This window comes from Notolepis coatsorum (genome assembly GCF_963971535.1).
Source record: "Notolepis coatsorum genome assembly, chromosome: 18".
NCBI lineage: Eukaryota > Metazoa > Chordata > Actinopteri > Aulopiformes > Paralepididae > Notolepis > Notolepis coatsorum.
The window spans coordinates 70,759,201-70,775,859 of NC_140182.1; the positions used below are offsets into that span (position 1 = coordinate 70,759,201).

The 16,659-nt window shown below is 43.1% G+C and overlaps 1 protein-coding gene across 1 annotated transcript in view; it reads left to right on the plus strand.

Annotated features, from left to right (window-relative positions):
- The window catches only part of ptprq (protein tyrosine phosphatase receptor type Q), a gene marked incomplete at both ends in the record, with an annotated part of 179,162 nt that overhangs the window by 47,359 nt on the left and 115,144 nt on the right, over nucleotides 1-16,659 (plus strand). The window contains 3 exon segments of the mRNA XM_084335232.1: nucleotides 3,128-3,242; nucleotides 15,257-15,326; nucleotides 15,623-15,822. Coding sequence (XP_084191358.1) covers nucleotides 3,128-3,242; nucleotides 15,257-15,326; nucleotides 15,623-15,822 — 385 coding nt within the window.

A 16,659-nucleotide genomic window follows, 5' to 3' on the forward strand; every position in this document is an offset into this window, starting at 1 on the left:
GAAAATTCTGGCCTGATGGTGATGCTAGAATAAAGGTCATGGGGTCACCAAAATCTAAAGTTTCCTTCCTTTTGGAATTATGACTATGCACAGCAAATTTCATAGCAATCCAGCCATTACTTTTCAAGATATCTTGATAAAGTATCGAAAGTTTGGCCTGATGGTGGCACCAGAGGAAAGGTCATAGGGTCACCAATATCACCATCAGGTTTCTTCCCTTAGGGATCATGAATGTGCACAGCATTTCATGCCAATCTCATGCAAAGCTCTAGCTAGAACCAAAGTGGTGAACCGACAGACCGACCGACATTGCCAGATGCCTACAGAAACCTCACTAGCTCTCACTAGCTGGGCTAAAAAGGAGCGAAAGACATAACAACATATACATAATGACAAAGAAACAACAAATTAACAAAAAATTTGTTATTGCTACTGTTTAGTTTGTCAGTGGCATCAGAATATGTGTATGGTTCTCCAATTCACCCCATCAGACGGTTTTGAACTTCAACCTAATGGGATGCAAATGTGTTACACAATGTGTCTTTAGTAGAACTGTATCAGTCATGGGTACAGTAGCTGGTGTTCCCTGGGCCTGCATATGGCCACAACTCTTAACTCATTCTGCGCCATCGCTTAATGCGCCAGAGGGTGCTATTACGCCATCGCTTTAATCAATGGGGGGACTGCGAGATTTGCGAGTGCTTAAAATATATCTTATATTATAGCTATGGGTCTAATACACCCGTTGATTGTCAGTGAGTTGCTTCCAGTCAACATGTACAAAACGGATTGTTTTTTCATCCGTACATTTCCGTTTTATACCGTTTTGAATATGAATATAGTTTTGGTGATTTTTAGTAATCCCAGGAAAAGACGTGATAATAGCCCTTTAGTGGAATACACTAAACACGTTGTAATTTTTCGCCTGATTATAGAATCTTCCTGAAATCAATGCTAGATTATCATTATCCTTCCTCATTCAAGAATGAAATGGCCCTCGTAGCGCGAGGCTCCCCCAGTCCCCTCCTGCACCCAACGGCACACAGCCACACACAGACACACACAGACAGCCGCGATCGCGGTAGAAAGAAATATCAGATCAACGCAAGATTTTATATATAGAGTCCTTACCTGGTATCTGATGTAATGCAAAAGAAAGAATCCAATTATCTGATCGCCATTCCAAATACTGCTTGTGGAGGTCCATCCCACATTACTGAGCGTTACACATGAACGGGCGGGCAGGGTTACTGTCCCATGCCGTCGTTGTAAAGGCCTGCCTCGTCTGAGTATTGAAACCCCGCCCGCACGGCTCAGATCGGCCCTGAAATGAAACTACACCATTTCTAATGTGCAATACCTGCTGGAAGGCATAGGCAGCGGTATTTGCCCTTTTGCGAGCTCAGACCCATTCCCAATGATAACATCAGGCTGAATGGATGAAAATGAATGGATATAGCTAATAAAAGAAATAACGATTAAAACCAGACTTTTCTCGTGATTGGCGCTGAACGGTTGGCGAGTTAACCCGACTTTTTACGTGATTGCCGTTGAATGAGTTAAAGGTAGAATCTGTAATGCTGTCAAACAGTGACCTCTAGGCAAAAGAGCCCCACTTGGTATTGTGCTTTGATTACTTTTTTGTTTTGGTCTGACGTGTGTGTGTGTGGGTTGGAGTTTAGTAACTTATTATACTGTGAATTTCTCCAGACCTCTCTTGGTAGAGCCTGAGGCCAGCAGTAGCAACCCCTCCCCTCTATACTCACTGACATACAACCCACACATCAGACAAAAACAAAAACAGTAAACAAAAGCACAGTACCACGTCGTCATCTTTTGCCCAGAGGTTGCTGTTTGACGACATTACAGACTCTACCTTTAAAGTCTAACACGGGTATAACTTTACATTCGACTCACCACACTCTAAACCTCTTTGTCCGTTTCTCATCTGTTATGTCTCCAGAAGTCAGTGTATCTTCATTATAATCCCAGACTCTGTCAAAAACACCTTGAGCAGACAGGAAGCCTTGTGCTCCATCATTGTTGTCGCAGTGATGGATTCACACCTCAGAGGCAGGAAGTACATTTGAGACAAGCTGCCCTTGATGGATTTACGAAATAATAAAGGCGATACTGGCTTTCTGGAAACGTAACAGACGACACAAGGAGAGAAAGGAGATACCGTTTAGACGAGTCTGATGCTGACAAATGAAGGGGAAACTATACTGGAGTTATCCTTTTAAAGGCCCAATCTGTGATCCATACGTGAACAAATGGGCGGTGGCCCCACCACAACATAGAAGAAATTGGAATGTAATTATGTTGTCGTTCTCTAGTTAATTGACTGAGCTCTTGATACAAGGACTAACACTAGACAACAGGTAATAGGAGTTTCTAATTAATATATATTTACTCTCACCATATATATCTATCCATATCTGTCTGTACTTACCTGCACATAGGCCTACTCCTTTTACATATCTTTTGATACTATATATCTGTACGTATCCCTTACCTACTCTTACTAGTTAGTTATGCTGCTGGCCAGTATGACTTACTTCCATAGAGTCTTTATACCTGTATCACTGTACATATTATATTACAAGTCTGTACATACGTCTGATTAGCACTACACTCAGTAGTACCAATTTATATATTTTATACCCAGTTTAATCACCTGTGCATTGTATATTACTAGTGGACTTTACTATTACATTCACACTCTGGTTGGATGCCAAACTTATTTTTGTTGTACTGTGCTCGTGCTATATAATGGCAATACATCTGGATCTAATCTAATCTAATCTGTTACATGTGCACTCTGACAATAAATTAGAATCTAATCTAATTGTATTCACAGTTTTCTGTGGCTGTAAAACATTGGTAATGTTTGTAAACATTAGAGTAAAACAGATCTATATTACGGTTTGCAAAGGGTTAAGAATGTTCCCAACAATATTATTTCCCTCGACAGATCAAACTCTTCAAGAATGTATGTGACTATACCCCACAAAAAGATTTTAATCAAAAATAAAAAGGATTGGGGCTTTAAATGATGGTTCCTCTACGTGAAATGTCCCCCGTCACTGGATGATCCCAGTGGTAAGATTGTGATTTGTACTTGCAGGTACAAGGAGGTGTGTCCATACCCTGACCTAACCTTCACACAGGTCACCAAGTACCTGGATGTACCTGAGACCCTGCTCAATAACTTCACCCCAGGGTCTACGTACAACATCCAGGTAACACACACACACACACACACACACACACACACACACACACACACACACACACACACACACACACACACACACACACACACACACACACACACACACACACATACACACACACAATTCATAATAGACATAGAGGAGCTGAGCTACTTCCGTCACCAGCTCTGGACCAATAAGCAGACCTGGGACTATTACCAAATTAATGGAGAGGGTAAAATTGCTTATACCAGTAAAAGTAGAGGAGGCATATTTGATTGAGCAACAGATTTTCAATGTTTAGGGTCTTTTACAGTAACCTTCTTACTGTCCTTTTACTATTATGTCTATACTACTAAGCTACTATACTTATACTACTACCTATCATGCTAATTATGTCTATACTATGCACTCAGAGTGTAACACTCAAGTTCAGCACTGCTAGACGAACAATCTTACTGACCCTTAGCTGAAAGAGTTGTACCCTTCCTGTTGACTTGTTGTACAGAACTTGTAAGTCACTTTGGATAAAATGACTAAATGTAAATATAAATTAGATTTTAAATTCAAAATGTCATTCAGATGATCTTTTTGTTATATTGTGGGTGCATACTGATGCCCTATTTCACCTTTTTGACAATGTACAGACAACGAGGGTGAGCTAGGCTAACGACTAGTTTTGACATCCGATTGAGAACATCTTTTTCTTTACAATATTGAAATCAACATTCTTGATACTTAAGCAGTCGATTGCCATCGCACATAGTCAGTTTGGCTCACGTAGCGTGAATAACATGCGTTGGGTTCTCAATCGAGGACATCGCCTCCTATTCATTTTCACAGCTGAGTACCCTCTTCTCATATCAAACCTCTTTGGTATAGATTACATTATACTACATATTCATGCAAGCTACATGAAAGTAGGGCTTTTCTATATCCAAACACAAACAACCACTCCACACCGGCAAGATAATCTCCATGGAAAATGAACTCCTCAAAGCAGTTTAGTATTGCATTTATTCTTTTCTGTCATATAGGCGTACAATAGAGTTTAGGTGTTGCACACGTCCCGTCAAAGCAGATTCCACGGTGCGAGACTCTATTCTCTCGATCGGGGCTGAATAATTGATCCTGATTGAATTATTGATCAGGTAAACAGATCTATGGATCGCCCGTGGCTCTTTCCACTTGCTGTTGTCATTAAGCTTGAATGTGATCACGCTTATTAGTTTTCAGAATCCATTAACCCCCACTGACCTTTATAGAGTTGGACCCCTCGTGAGAGAATGAGGCACGGAGATTAGACCTGCTACCTGTGTGTGTGTGTGTGTGTGTGTGTGTGTGTGTGTGTGTGTGTGTGTGTGTGTGTGTGTGTGTGTGTGTGTGTGTGTGTGTGTGTGTGTGTGTGTGTGTGTGTGTGTGTGTGTGTGTGTGTGTGTGTGTGTGTGTGTGTGTGTGTGTGTGTGTGTGTGTGTGTGTGTGTGTGTGTGTGTGTGTGTGTGAGAGCATCATGTTACCGGGTCTATCCAGTCAGTGTGTGTGTGTGTGTGTGTGTGTGTGTGTGTGTGTGTGTGTGTGTGTGTGTGTCTGTGTGGGCCCGTCACACAGAACACACAAAGCTGACAGCTTCCTGCACTCTCTCTCCTTTTTTCAGCCGTCTTTGATCTTCCAGCATTCAGTCTTTTTCCCCGGCAGTGTTTTCATGTACTGTACTCAAACACATCTCCCAGTGTTTTCATGTACTGTACTCAAACACATCTCCCAGTGTTTTCATGTACTGTACTCAAACACATCTCCCAGTGTTTTCATGTACTGTACTCAAACACATCTCCCAGTATGAATAGAACATAAATAAATGAAAATATAAGGATGAATACGCTGGGATATATATCGCTTCTATAGCCTGACAAAGTCATTCTCACATAGTGTCTTACTTGCATGAATTCAAATTTATTTTATATATATATTATTTTTTATTTCACCTGTTTTTCACCAGGCAAATCATTAAGAACAAGCGGCAAGAGCCATCTGAGGGAAGGGGAGGTGGGCTAGAGCATGAAAACACGTTAAGTACAGTATACTTAACGTATAGAGCATAGTGTATATAGTATAGTATAGTATTATAGTATAGTTTATATAGAGTCACCTGAAGGAAGGGGAGGTGGACTAGAGCAGTGTTTCTCTCTTTTTTTTATCCATTTTTTCTCCTCCTTTTTCTATTTTTCTCCCATCCCAATTTCGCCTCGCCAATTCTCCCTTCAATTCTCCCCTCCCTTGTCTCGAACGTTGCTAGACTATGCCTCCCACTGGTCAGCTGTAGTGAGGATAGAAGCCTTGCATTACGTGTCCCCTCCGGTACACGAGGAGGCAGCCGTCGCATCTTTTCACCTGTACAGCGCGATCTCTCAGTGGCGAGGAGTAACGCGTGGGAGGCTCACGCTGCCCCCGTTGCTTCCTGATTCTGCTGTACAGGCGCACCAACCGACCTGTAGGAGTCGCTGTCCACAACGTCAAATCCCCACCCACCAGCTTTCCCACCCCTAACACTGCCAATTGTGTTAGTATGAACGACCAGCCAAACTGGTAGCAACGCCGAGAGCTGGGCTCAAACCCAGCATCTCCTGCGTTAGTGGCGAGCGCCTTGCCCACTGCGCCACTTAGCCGCCCTAGAGCAGTGTTTCTCAACTGGTGGGCCAGCTGAAGACAGAGCAGAGGAACAGATTGGACATTGAGCATGACCTCAGAGTTGCTTTGTCTACCATCACCCCAGACTTTGAGACTCTTGTCAGGAGCAAACAACATCCCCAGATATCCCATTAGTTCCCTGGGATGTTAAGCTAAGAAGTCTGCTAAGAAGGATATTATTTATTATTATTATTATTATTTTATTTCATTGTGTTTTTAGCCCTAGTTGCACTTTTGTTGCAACCCCAGTTATCCCATTAGTTCCCCCAAACGTACTGTAGGTCTGTTATGTCAAGCTAAGAAGTCTGCTAAGAAGCATAATTATTATTTATTATTATTATTATTATTTTATTTCATTGGGTCTTTAGCCCTAGTTGCACTTTTGTTGCACTTTTTGTGTTTATTTCATGTTTTTAACAGTGCATGAAAGATTGTGTATTACTGCAAAAAAATTATTGGGTTGCGAGTCGCGACTTAATGACTAAGGAAAATGTTGGGTCCCAAGGCTAGACCAGTTGAGAACCCCTGGACTAGAACATGAAAACACGTTATGTACAGTATATAGGATAGAGCCATCTGAGGGAAGGGGAGGTGGACTAGAGCATGAAAACACGTTACGTACAGTATATAGGATAGAGCCATCTGAGGGAAGGGGAGGTGGGCTAGAGCATGAAAACACGTTAAGTACAGTATATAGTATAGAGCCATCTGAGGGAAGGGGAGGTGGGCTAGAACATGAAAACACGTTAAGTACAGTATATAGTATAGAGCCATCTGAGGGAAGGGGAGGTGGGCTAGAACATGAAAACACGTTAAGTACAGTATATAGTATAGAGCCATCTGAGGGAAGGGGAGGTGGACTAGAGCATGAAAACACGTTAAGTACAGTATATATAGGATAGAGCCATCTGAGGGAAGGGGAGGTGGGCTAGAACATGAAAACACGTTAAGTACAGTATATAGGATAGAGCCATCTGAGGGAAGGGGAGGTGGGCTAGAGCATGAAAACACGTTACGTACAGTATATAGTATAGAGCCATCTGAGGGAAGGGGAGGTGGACTAGAGCATGAAAACACGTTACGTACAGTATATAGGATAGAGCCATCTGAGGCAAGGGGAGGTGGGCTAGAGCATGAAAACACGTTACGTACAGTATAGTATAGAGCCATCTGAGGCAAGGGGAGGTGGGCTAGAGCATGAAAACACGTTAAGTACAGTATATATAGGATAGAGCCATCTGAGGGGAGGGGAGGTGGGCTAGAGCATGAAAACACGTTAAGTACAGTATAGTATAGAGCCATCTGAGGCAAGGGGAGGTGGGCTAGCCTCTTAACAGGCGCCCCCAAAAGTGGCAATTTTTAAACTTGAACTTGAGGACTGCATACTTTTTTTGCAAACAAAAATACTATACGTTATACTTATACCACATGCATGAGCCTGGTCTCTTTTGAAAGATTTGGCTGAAGTTTTTACCGACCCACCTTTTCTCTCTGGCTTTCGACACCATGTACAGTAGCTTGTTGATTTTATGATCTTATTGTTTTACTGTGTTATTGTTGTATAGTTTTGTTACTGTCCTTTTGCTTTAAAATATTTTTTAAGTACTCTGATCTATTTAAATTGTTATTGCTGCCTATGTTTACCTTGTATTTTTTTTTTTACTCTTGTTCTTTTATCTATTTTTAGTGCTGCTTATAGTTTTTAATATGCTCCCTCTGTACAGCACTTTGTGCCCCTGTGGCTGTTAAAGCGCTCTATAAATAAAGTTGGATTGGATTGGATTGGATTGTGTACTCACGTTTTTCTGTAGTAGTTGCAATATCCAAAAGTATATCACATATCGACATGTAACTCGAGAACCGCTGAACGGATTTTGTCGCCTGAAACGACAATCGACAGGCAACAAATAGGGCTCTAATGCGATATATATTTGTATTAAAAAAATATGCACACCCGAGCCGCTAGAGGTCGCCAACATGGCATGTCGCGCCGGTGGGCAAATCGTCCTCAAGAGGGCCCACATGTGGGCCGTTGCATGTTAACACTTTGAGTGCCAGCAGGGGGCGCCAGAAATAGCGCTGTAGTCAATGGGAGGGCGATCACATTTGCGAACGCATAAACTATATCTTAAATTATGGCTATGTGTCTAATACGCCTGTCGCTTATCAATGACTTGTTTCCAGTCAACATTGTCGATATGGATTGTTTTTTAATCGGTTAATTTCCGTTTTATACCATTTTGAAAAAAAAGATTCTGCAGGGATCGCGCTTAACTGGAATACACAAACACGTTGTAATTTTTCGGACTATTTATGAATAGTTTTCAAATAAACGCTAGATTATCGATAGTATATGTGTACTTATGCACACTAGAGAAGCGGGCTGAAAAATCGATTATCTTATTTCCTGATAAGCACACACATACTCACAGCCACACACACACATATGGGACACGTTGAGATATAGGTGAAAAGAGCTCTGATTATCCCAAGACTGGTAAAATAGATTCCTTACCTCAGATCAGATGTTCTCCAAAAAGATTATTCCAATTCCTGATCGCCATTCCAAATATCCATCGCGTTTATTGATCCAACGCTGGGTACTGGTAACACATATTCCACGCTGTTCTGAGGGTGGGCAATGACTGGGATTGTCTCCGGTTACATGCCTGACAAGTAAAATGTGGATTCCGGACTCTTTTTTTCCCATCCATTTCATTCAGTCCAATCCAATGGGTGCAATACCATCCGGAGAGACGATAGGGGGCGGTATTTTCCCTGTTCAAGCTCAGACAGATCCCCACTGGTAACTTGAGGCTAGATTGATGAAAAATGAATGGAAATCGATAATAAAAAAAAAAACGATTAAATAACGAGATTTCTCGTTCTTGGCACTCAACGCATGGCATGAACTAACGAAATTTCTCGTGGCTGGCACTCTGAGTGTTAATAGGCTAGACTAGAGCATGAAAACATGTTAAGTATATAGAGCATAGTGTATAGTATAGTCTGCTAGTTTATTTTCGATCTTTTGGCGCTTTTTTGGTGGACAAACCACCGCACATGTGCACCGTGACTTGTGACTGGAGTCTAGTTCTGCTAGCACACATAGCCTACTGTGTACAGACGGTTTCAAACTGTATTTTAAATTAGAAAGCAATCAAAATAAATGGACAAGAGAAAAAGAAATCTCAATTTGGTCAGTATTGTCATTTGGACAAGCAAAGCCATTACTTTAAGTTGCAGGCAAGAAAGACAAGTCTGTCCACTGTCTCTGGTTTTAAAACTGCCCTGTTGCAGGTCAAAAAAAAAGAAAAAAAAAACGATTTTTCGATTTTTTTTAAATTTTGATATTCAATATCGATTATTAAAATATATCGCGATATTTATCGTTATCATTATATCGCCCAGCCCTGCAACAGAGGTTCAAAGATAACATCACATTTATTCGCTATTTGTTTCTTTATGACGCGTTATGTTGGAGTTTTATTGAGTTTGAGTTGTTTGAGGGAAAGAAACCTCCTGTCCTGCTGTAGTTTTTATTTTCACTTTGTGCCGCTTGATTTTATTGGATTTAATGAAAAAGGTGTTTTTCAGAGATGGAAGTAACTTGAGAAAAGGTTTTGCATTTTTATATTGCAGTTTTGCACAATAAATGTTCTTAAAATACCTCTCTACTATGTGAAATATGTCCTAGTAATACAAGAGTACAGTAATAGCTTCCATACCAGTGTTTTACCCCTTCATAAGCATTTATATAGACATTATAAGATAAATGAATATACCGTGATATACTGTATACCGTTACCGTCTATGCTTCAAATTATAACGTGATATACATTTTCGACCATACCGTCCGGCCCTAGTATAGTGTATAGTATAGTGTATAGTATAGTGTATAGTATATTATATAGTATAGTATGATATAGTATAGTAATATAAGTATACTTACTACATACGTATAGTATAGTATATGCACTAGTATTAGTATAGAGAGCATAGTATATAGTATAATATAGTATAGTAGTAGTAGTGTAATATACTGTATACTGTATCATTGTTTTGTTGGTGTTAGTGGGATCAGCTGTTGTTATTGATGTTATTGGGATCAGCTGTTGTTATTGTTGATAGTGGGGTCAGTTGTTGTTATTGTTGATAGTGGGATCAGTTAATCAGCCTGATGATCCTGTCCTGGGCTGTGTTTCCCAGAGCCTCCATAGCTCTGTGTGCATCATAAGCTCTACCTTAACTCATTCACCGCCAGTCACGAGAAAAGTCGGGTTAACTCACCGACCGTTCAGCGCCAATCACGAGAAAACTCTCGTTTTAATCGTTATTTCTTTTATTAGCTATATCGATTCATTTTTCATCCATCCAGCCTGATGTTATCATTAGAAATGGGTCTGAGCTTGCAAAATGGCAAATACAGCCGCCTTTCAGCTGGTATTGCACTCTATTCGAAATGGTGTAGTTTCTTTTCTGGGCCGATCTGAGCCGTGCGGGCGGGGTTTAAATACTCTGGCAGGACGAGCGTTTACAACGTTACATCTGCGATGCTGCCCCCCCCCCCCCTTCATATGCAATGCCGGGCAATGTGGGACGGACCTCCACAAGCAGTATTTGGAATGGCGATCAGATAATTGGATTATTTCTTTTGCATTACATCAGAGACCAGGTAAAGACTCTATATATAAAATCTTGCGTTGATCTGATATTTCTTTCTACTGCGATCGAAGCTGTCTGTGTGTGTGGGGAGCCGCACTACGAGGGCCATTTCATGTATGCACAAGGAAGGATAATAATGATAATCTAGCGTTGATTTCAGGAAGATTCTATAATCAGGCGAAAAATGACAACGTGTTTAGTGTATTCCACTAAAACGCTATTATCGCGTCTTTTCCTGCGATTACTAAGAATCACCCAAACTATACTCATATTCAAAACAGTATTAAACGGAAATGTACGGATGAAAAAACGATCTGTTTTGTGCATGTTGACTGGAAGCAACTCACTGACAATCGACGGGTGTATTAGACCCATAGCTATGATATAAGATATATTTTAAGCACTCGCAAATCTCGCAGTCTCCCCATTGATTAAAACAATGGCGTTCTAGCACCCCCTGGCTCATTAAGCGATGGCGCTGGATGAGTTAAGGTCTTCCTTTAGTTGCCAAGCTGTTTACCAAAGCCCCCTTAGCTAAGGTGTACCTTCTGAAAGGTCTACCTTTAGAAACCTGGTCTGAGGCACTCGTAGCTGTTCCCTTAGTGATGCTCCGCTCATCCTGTCACAGTTTTAGCCTTATTGGACAAAACATTAAGCTTTTTCTATAGTGCACATCTACTAGCAAATTACATCATTAGTTTAATATTAACGTCATGAAAGTGAATTACCAAAACAGCTCTTCTGTGCAGAGGACATCATGAGAATGTTAATGTATTTTTCCCTATATGTCTAATCCCTTCATAATGATTATAATAAAGTAGGCCTATATAATTTGATAACATTATTACATTTAGGCTAGTCTACTATCTTGAGTAACGTGCATTGCTTGTCCCAATTAGCCCATGCAAATGATGAAAGCCATCCATACAGTAAATGTCTAGAACATCATCATCATCATCATCATCATCATCATCATCATCATCATCATCATCATCATCATCATCATTTTATTTATTTGGGCATGGAATTGTTACAGTCCAACAGTACATATAGTTATCTTACAGAAATAATGAACAGGCTGTTCATAATATTCCTTCTGCTAGCACCTGCCACTGTTTGCGAGCAGACAAACTAGGCTGTGTTCTGTTAGCTTCTTTCATATACTGTATCCCCGTCCCCTTATTTTCATGACCTGCTTTAAATGAGCCCTCTATAGTATTATGATAAGGCTTTCTGTTCCTCTGAGCGAGGGGACAAGGGGTGAGTTCTGTTCCTCTGAGCGAGGGGACAAGGGGTGAGTTCTGTTCCTCTGAGCGAGGGGACAAGGGGGTGAGTTCTGTTCCTCTAAGCGAGGGGACAAGGGGTGAGTTCTGTTCCTCTGAGCGAGGGAACAAGGGGTGAGTTCTGTTCCTCTGAGCGAGGGGACAAGGGGTGAGTTCTGTTCCTCTGAGCGAGGGGACAAGGGGGTGAGTTCTGTTCCTCTGAGCGAGGGGACAAGGGGGTGAGTTCTGTTCCTCTGAGCGAGGGGACAAGGGGTGAGTTCTGTTCCTCTGAGCGAGGGAACAAGGGGGTGAGTTCTGTTCCTCTGAGCGAGGGGACAAGGGGGTGAGTTCTGTTCCTCTGAGCGAGGGAACAAGGGGGTGAGTTCTGTTCCTCTGAGCGAGGGGACAAGGGGTGAGTTCTGTTCCTCTGAGCGAGGGGACAAGGGGTGAGTTCTGTTCCTCTGAGCGAGGGGACAAGGGGGTGAGTTCTGTTCCTCTGAGCGAGGGGACAAGGGGGTGAGTTCTGTTCCTCTGAGCGAGGGAACAAGGGGGTGAGTTCTGTTCCTCTGAGCGAGGGGACAAGGGGTGAGTTCTGTTCCTCTGAGCGAGGGGACAAGGGGTGAGTTCTGTTCCTCTAAGCGAGGGAACAAGGGGTGAGTTATGTTCCTCTGAGCGAGGGAACAAGGGGGTGAGTTCTGTTCCTCTGAGCGAGGGGACAAGGGGGTGAGTTCTGTTCCTCTGAGCGAGGGAACAAGGGGGTGAGTTATGTTCCTCTGAGCGAGGGGACAAGGGGGTGAGTTCTGTTCCTCTGAGCGAGGGGACAAGGGGTGAGTTCTGTTCCTCTGAGCGAGGGAACAAGGGGGTGAGTTCTGTTCCTCTGAGCGAGGGGACAAGGGGTGAGTTATGTTCCTCTGAGCGAGGGGACAAGGGGTGAGTTCTGTTCCTCTGAGCGAGGGGACAAGGGGTGAGTTCTGTTCCTCTGAGCGAGGGGACAAGGGGGTGAGTTCTGTTCCTCTGAGCGAGGGGACAAGGGGGTGAGTTCTGTTCCTCTGAGCGAGGGGACAAGGGGGTGAGTTCTGTTCCTCTGAGCGAGGGGACAAGGGGGTGAGTTCTGTTCCTCTGAGCGAGGGGACAAGGGGTGAGTTCTGTTCCTCTGAGCGAGGGGACAAGGGGTGAGTTCTGTTCCTCTGAGCGAGGGGACAAGGGGTGAGTTCTGTTCCTCTGAGCGAGGGGACAAGGGGTTGAGTTCTGTTCCTCTGAGCGAGGGAACAAGGGGGTGAGTTCTGTTCCTCTGAGCGAGGGGACAAGGGGTGAGTTCTGTTCCTCTGAGCGAGGGAACAAGGGGTGAGTTCTGTTCCTCTGAGCGAGGGGACAAGGGGTTGAGTTCTGTTCCTCTGAGCGAGGGAACAAGGGGGTGAGTTCTGTTCCTCTGAGCGAGGGGACAAGGGGTGAGTTCTGTTCCTCTGAGCGAGGGGACAAGGGGTGAGTTCTGTTCCTCTGAGCGAGGGAACAAGGGGTGAGTTCTGTTCCTCTGAGCGAGGGGACAAGGGGTGAGTTCTGTTCCTCTGAGCGAGGGAACAAGGGGTGAGTTATGTTCCTCTGAGCGAGGGGACAAGGGGTGAGTTATGTTCCTCTGAGCGAGGGGACAAGGGGGTGAGTTCTGTTCCTCTGAGCGAGGGGACAAGGGGTGAGGGAAGGAAACTGTGACACACCTCAGTCACGTTTGCTGCTGGAGCGGAGAATATTTGCCACCACATTAAATTAGCTGGGCAGACTAGGCATGAAATGCTTTGGAAATATTTATTATTATTAAATATATTATATTTAATACCGTCTTTACACTCCTGACCCAGGTTAAAATGCAGCTGCACGCCCAATATAGAATGAATCACCATACATTTATACAGACACTCTTTTGCCATCTATGGTCGTTTTTGCACTGCAGTGAAATGTCAGCGTGAATCAGTGGATATCCTGCTACAGTTGTCTATATCTTGTGTGACAAAAACAGATTAACATTAGACCTTTATTTCAATAAGAACAAAATGATTCACTATCCTTTTTCCTGGGCTTTCAAAAAGTCCCAGACTAAGGCTTATATATCCCGATGAATATAACCGATGGGGCATGCAGACCCTCATCTGCACCTTTGTTTACACTGTTTATTGTTCTCATATTTTTATATTCAGAGTTAATTATATTGTTTACACTGTTTATCTTTCTCATATTTTTAATATTCAAATTAAATTGTATTGATTATATTTATGTCTTTCTTCTATTACCCTGCCCATAGCTGTACCTCCCCTCCACCATGATGCTAGGATGCCGGAATTTCCCCCAAGGGGATCAATAAAGGAATAGCTTATCTTTTGTAGCCTATATTTATTGGAAATATCACAAGGTCTCAAGGTTTTATCCAAAGCGATTTTTCAATTAAATTAAATTCAAACCTTTATTTATTCTCGAAAAGGACAATTGAGGTCACCCTCATTTTCAATGTCGTCGAGACTTTTCAGACATTTCAATGCATACATTTATTTTTACAATATAATAATAAATAATAATAACTCTATCTATATAGCACCCTTCACACATGGACCGCAGCCCAAAGTGTCCCACAGCAAAAACACAAAATGAACATAGGCATAAGATCAGCATACAGTCGACAGAATAAAAACAACAAATTGTCAAGTTTGTCAGCAGGAAGGGTAACTTACATCTCTGGCAGCATAAAATAGTATCAAGCTTGAGTGTTACACTCTGAGTGCATAGTAGTATATACATGATAAGTAGCAGTATAAGTATAGTAGCATAGTAGTAAAAATTATTATAAAGGTAAGAGGGTAAAATTATTATGACAACACTTGTTGAGACAATCGATTTGCATGGATATCGATTGATAGACTTTTCAGCACCACGGTGAAGGACAGCTCCCATTTATGAAGTACCTTTGTAGCTGAACCCTTAGGGAAAAGCTAAGGTCTAGTCTGGGGAAGACTCTGGGGAAACACTCACAGAGAAGCTCCTTTTCAATGGTAAACCTTAGAAGCCTTTGTAGAATGTTGAGGCACATCCAAACTGGGAAACCCAGGCCTGATCACCAGCGGAGATAAACACAGACTCTGATCCTGTCCTGATTACTAGCGGAGATAAACACGCACTCTGTATCTGATGACTGTCCTATTGGCCCGGCCATGAATTAATTATGATGAGTAATACCCCACCCCCACCTCCTCTCTCTCTCTCTTACTCTATCTTTCTCTCTCTCTCTCTCTCTCTCTCTCTCTCTCTCTCTCTCTCTCTCTCTCTCTCTCTCTCTCTCTCTCTCTCTCTCTCTCTCTCTCTCTCTCTCTCTCTCTCTCTCTCTCTCTCTCTCTCTCTCTCTCTCTCTCTCTCTCTCTCTCTCTCTCTCTCTCTCTCTCTGTCCAGGTAGCAGCAGAAACCACAGCTGGTATTGGAGCCTTCAGCAAGTCTCTGTACATCAAGACTGCAGAGGCCTGTGAGTATTCAGTATACAGTATTCAGTATATATACATGCAACTCATCAGCATGTGCTCTGATCTCAATTTGTCTAATCATGATGTGTGTGTGTGTGTGTGTGTGTGTGTGTGTGTGTGTGTGTGTGTGTGTGTGTGTGTGTGTGTGTGTGTGTGTGTGTGTGTGTGTGTGTGTGTGTGTGTGTGTGTGTGTGTGTGTGTGTGTGTGTGTGTGTGTGTGTGTGTGTGTGTGTGTGTGTGTGTGTGTGTGTGTGTGTGTGTGTGTGTGTGTGTGTGTGTGTGCGTGCGTGCGTTGCAGCCCCCGGCCTGGTGACTAACCTGACAGCGTTTGCTCAGAACCACACCTTCGTGGTGGTCACGTGGTTCCTGCCACGCCGTATTAACGGCCTCATCATTAAGTTTGCGGTCAAAGCGAAACACGCGCGGACCGGACAGACCGTCAGGATACTGGAGCTGAACGCTGAGGACATCATGACCGGAGCCATACCTCACTGCAATGTACACATGTCTCTCTCTCTAGCTGACTCTCTCTCACCCTCTGTCTCTCTCTCTAGCTGACTCTCTCTCACACTCTGTCTCTCTCTCTAGCTGACTCTCTCTCACACTCTGTCTCTCTCTCTAGCTGACTCTCTCTCACACTCTGTCTCTCTCTCTAGCTGACTCTCTCTCACACTCTGTCTCTCTCTTTAGCTGACTCTCTCTCACACTCTGTCTCTCTCTTTAGCTGACTCTCTCTCACACTCTGTCTCTCTCTCTAGCTGACTCTCTCTCACACTCTGTCTCTCTCTCTAGCTGACTCTCTCTCACACTCTGTCTCTCTCTCTAGCTGACTCTCTCTCACACTCTGTCTCTCTCTCTAGCTGACTCTCTCTCACACTCTGTCTCTCTCTCTAGCTGACTCTCTCTCACACTCTGTCTCTCTCTCTAGCTGACTCTCTCTCACACTCTGTCTCTCTCTCACACTCTGTCTCTCTCTCACACCCGGTCTCTCTCTCACACCCGGTCTCTCTCTCACACCCTGTCTCTCTCTCTAAATGTCTCTCTCTCTAGCTGTCTCTCTCTCACACTCTGTCTCTTGCTCTCTACATGTATCTCTCTCTCTAACTGTCTCTCTCACACCCTGCCTCTCTCCCTAACTGTCTTTCTCTCTAACTGTCTCTCTTACACCCAGTATCTCTCTCACTTCCCCACCTCTCCCTCTCTCTCCCTACCCTCTCTCATCTCTCTCTACCTGTCTCTCTCCCTACCCCCCCCTCTCTCTCTCTCTCTCTCTCTCTATCACTATCTCTCGCTTTCTCTCTTTCTCTCCTCTAACACTCACTCTCTATCCTCTTT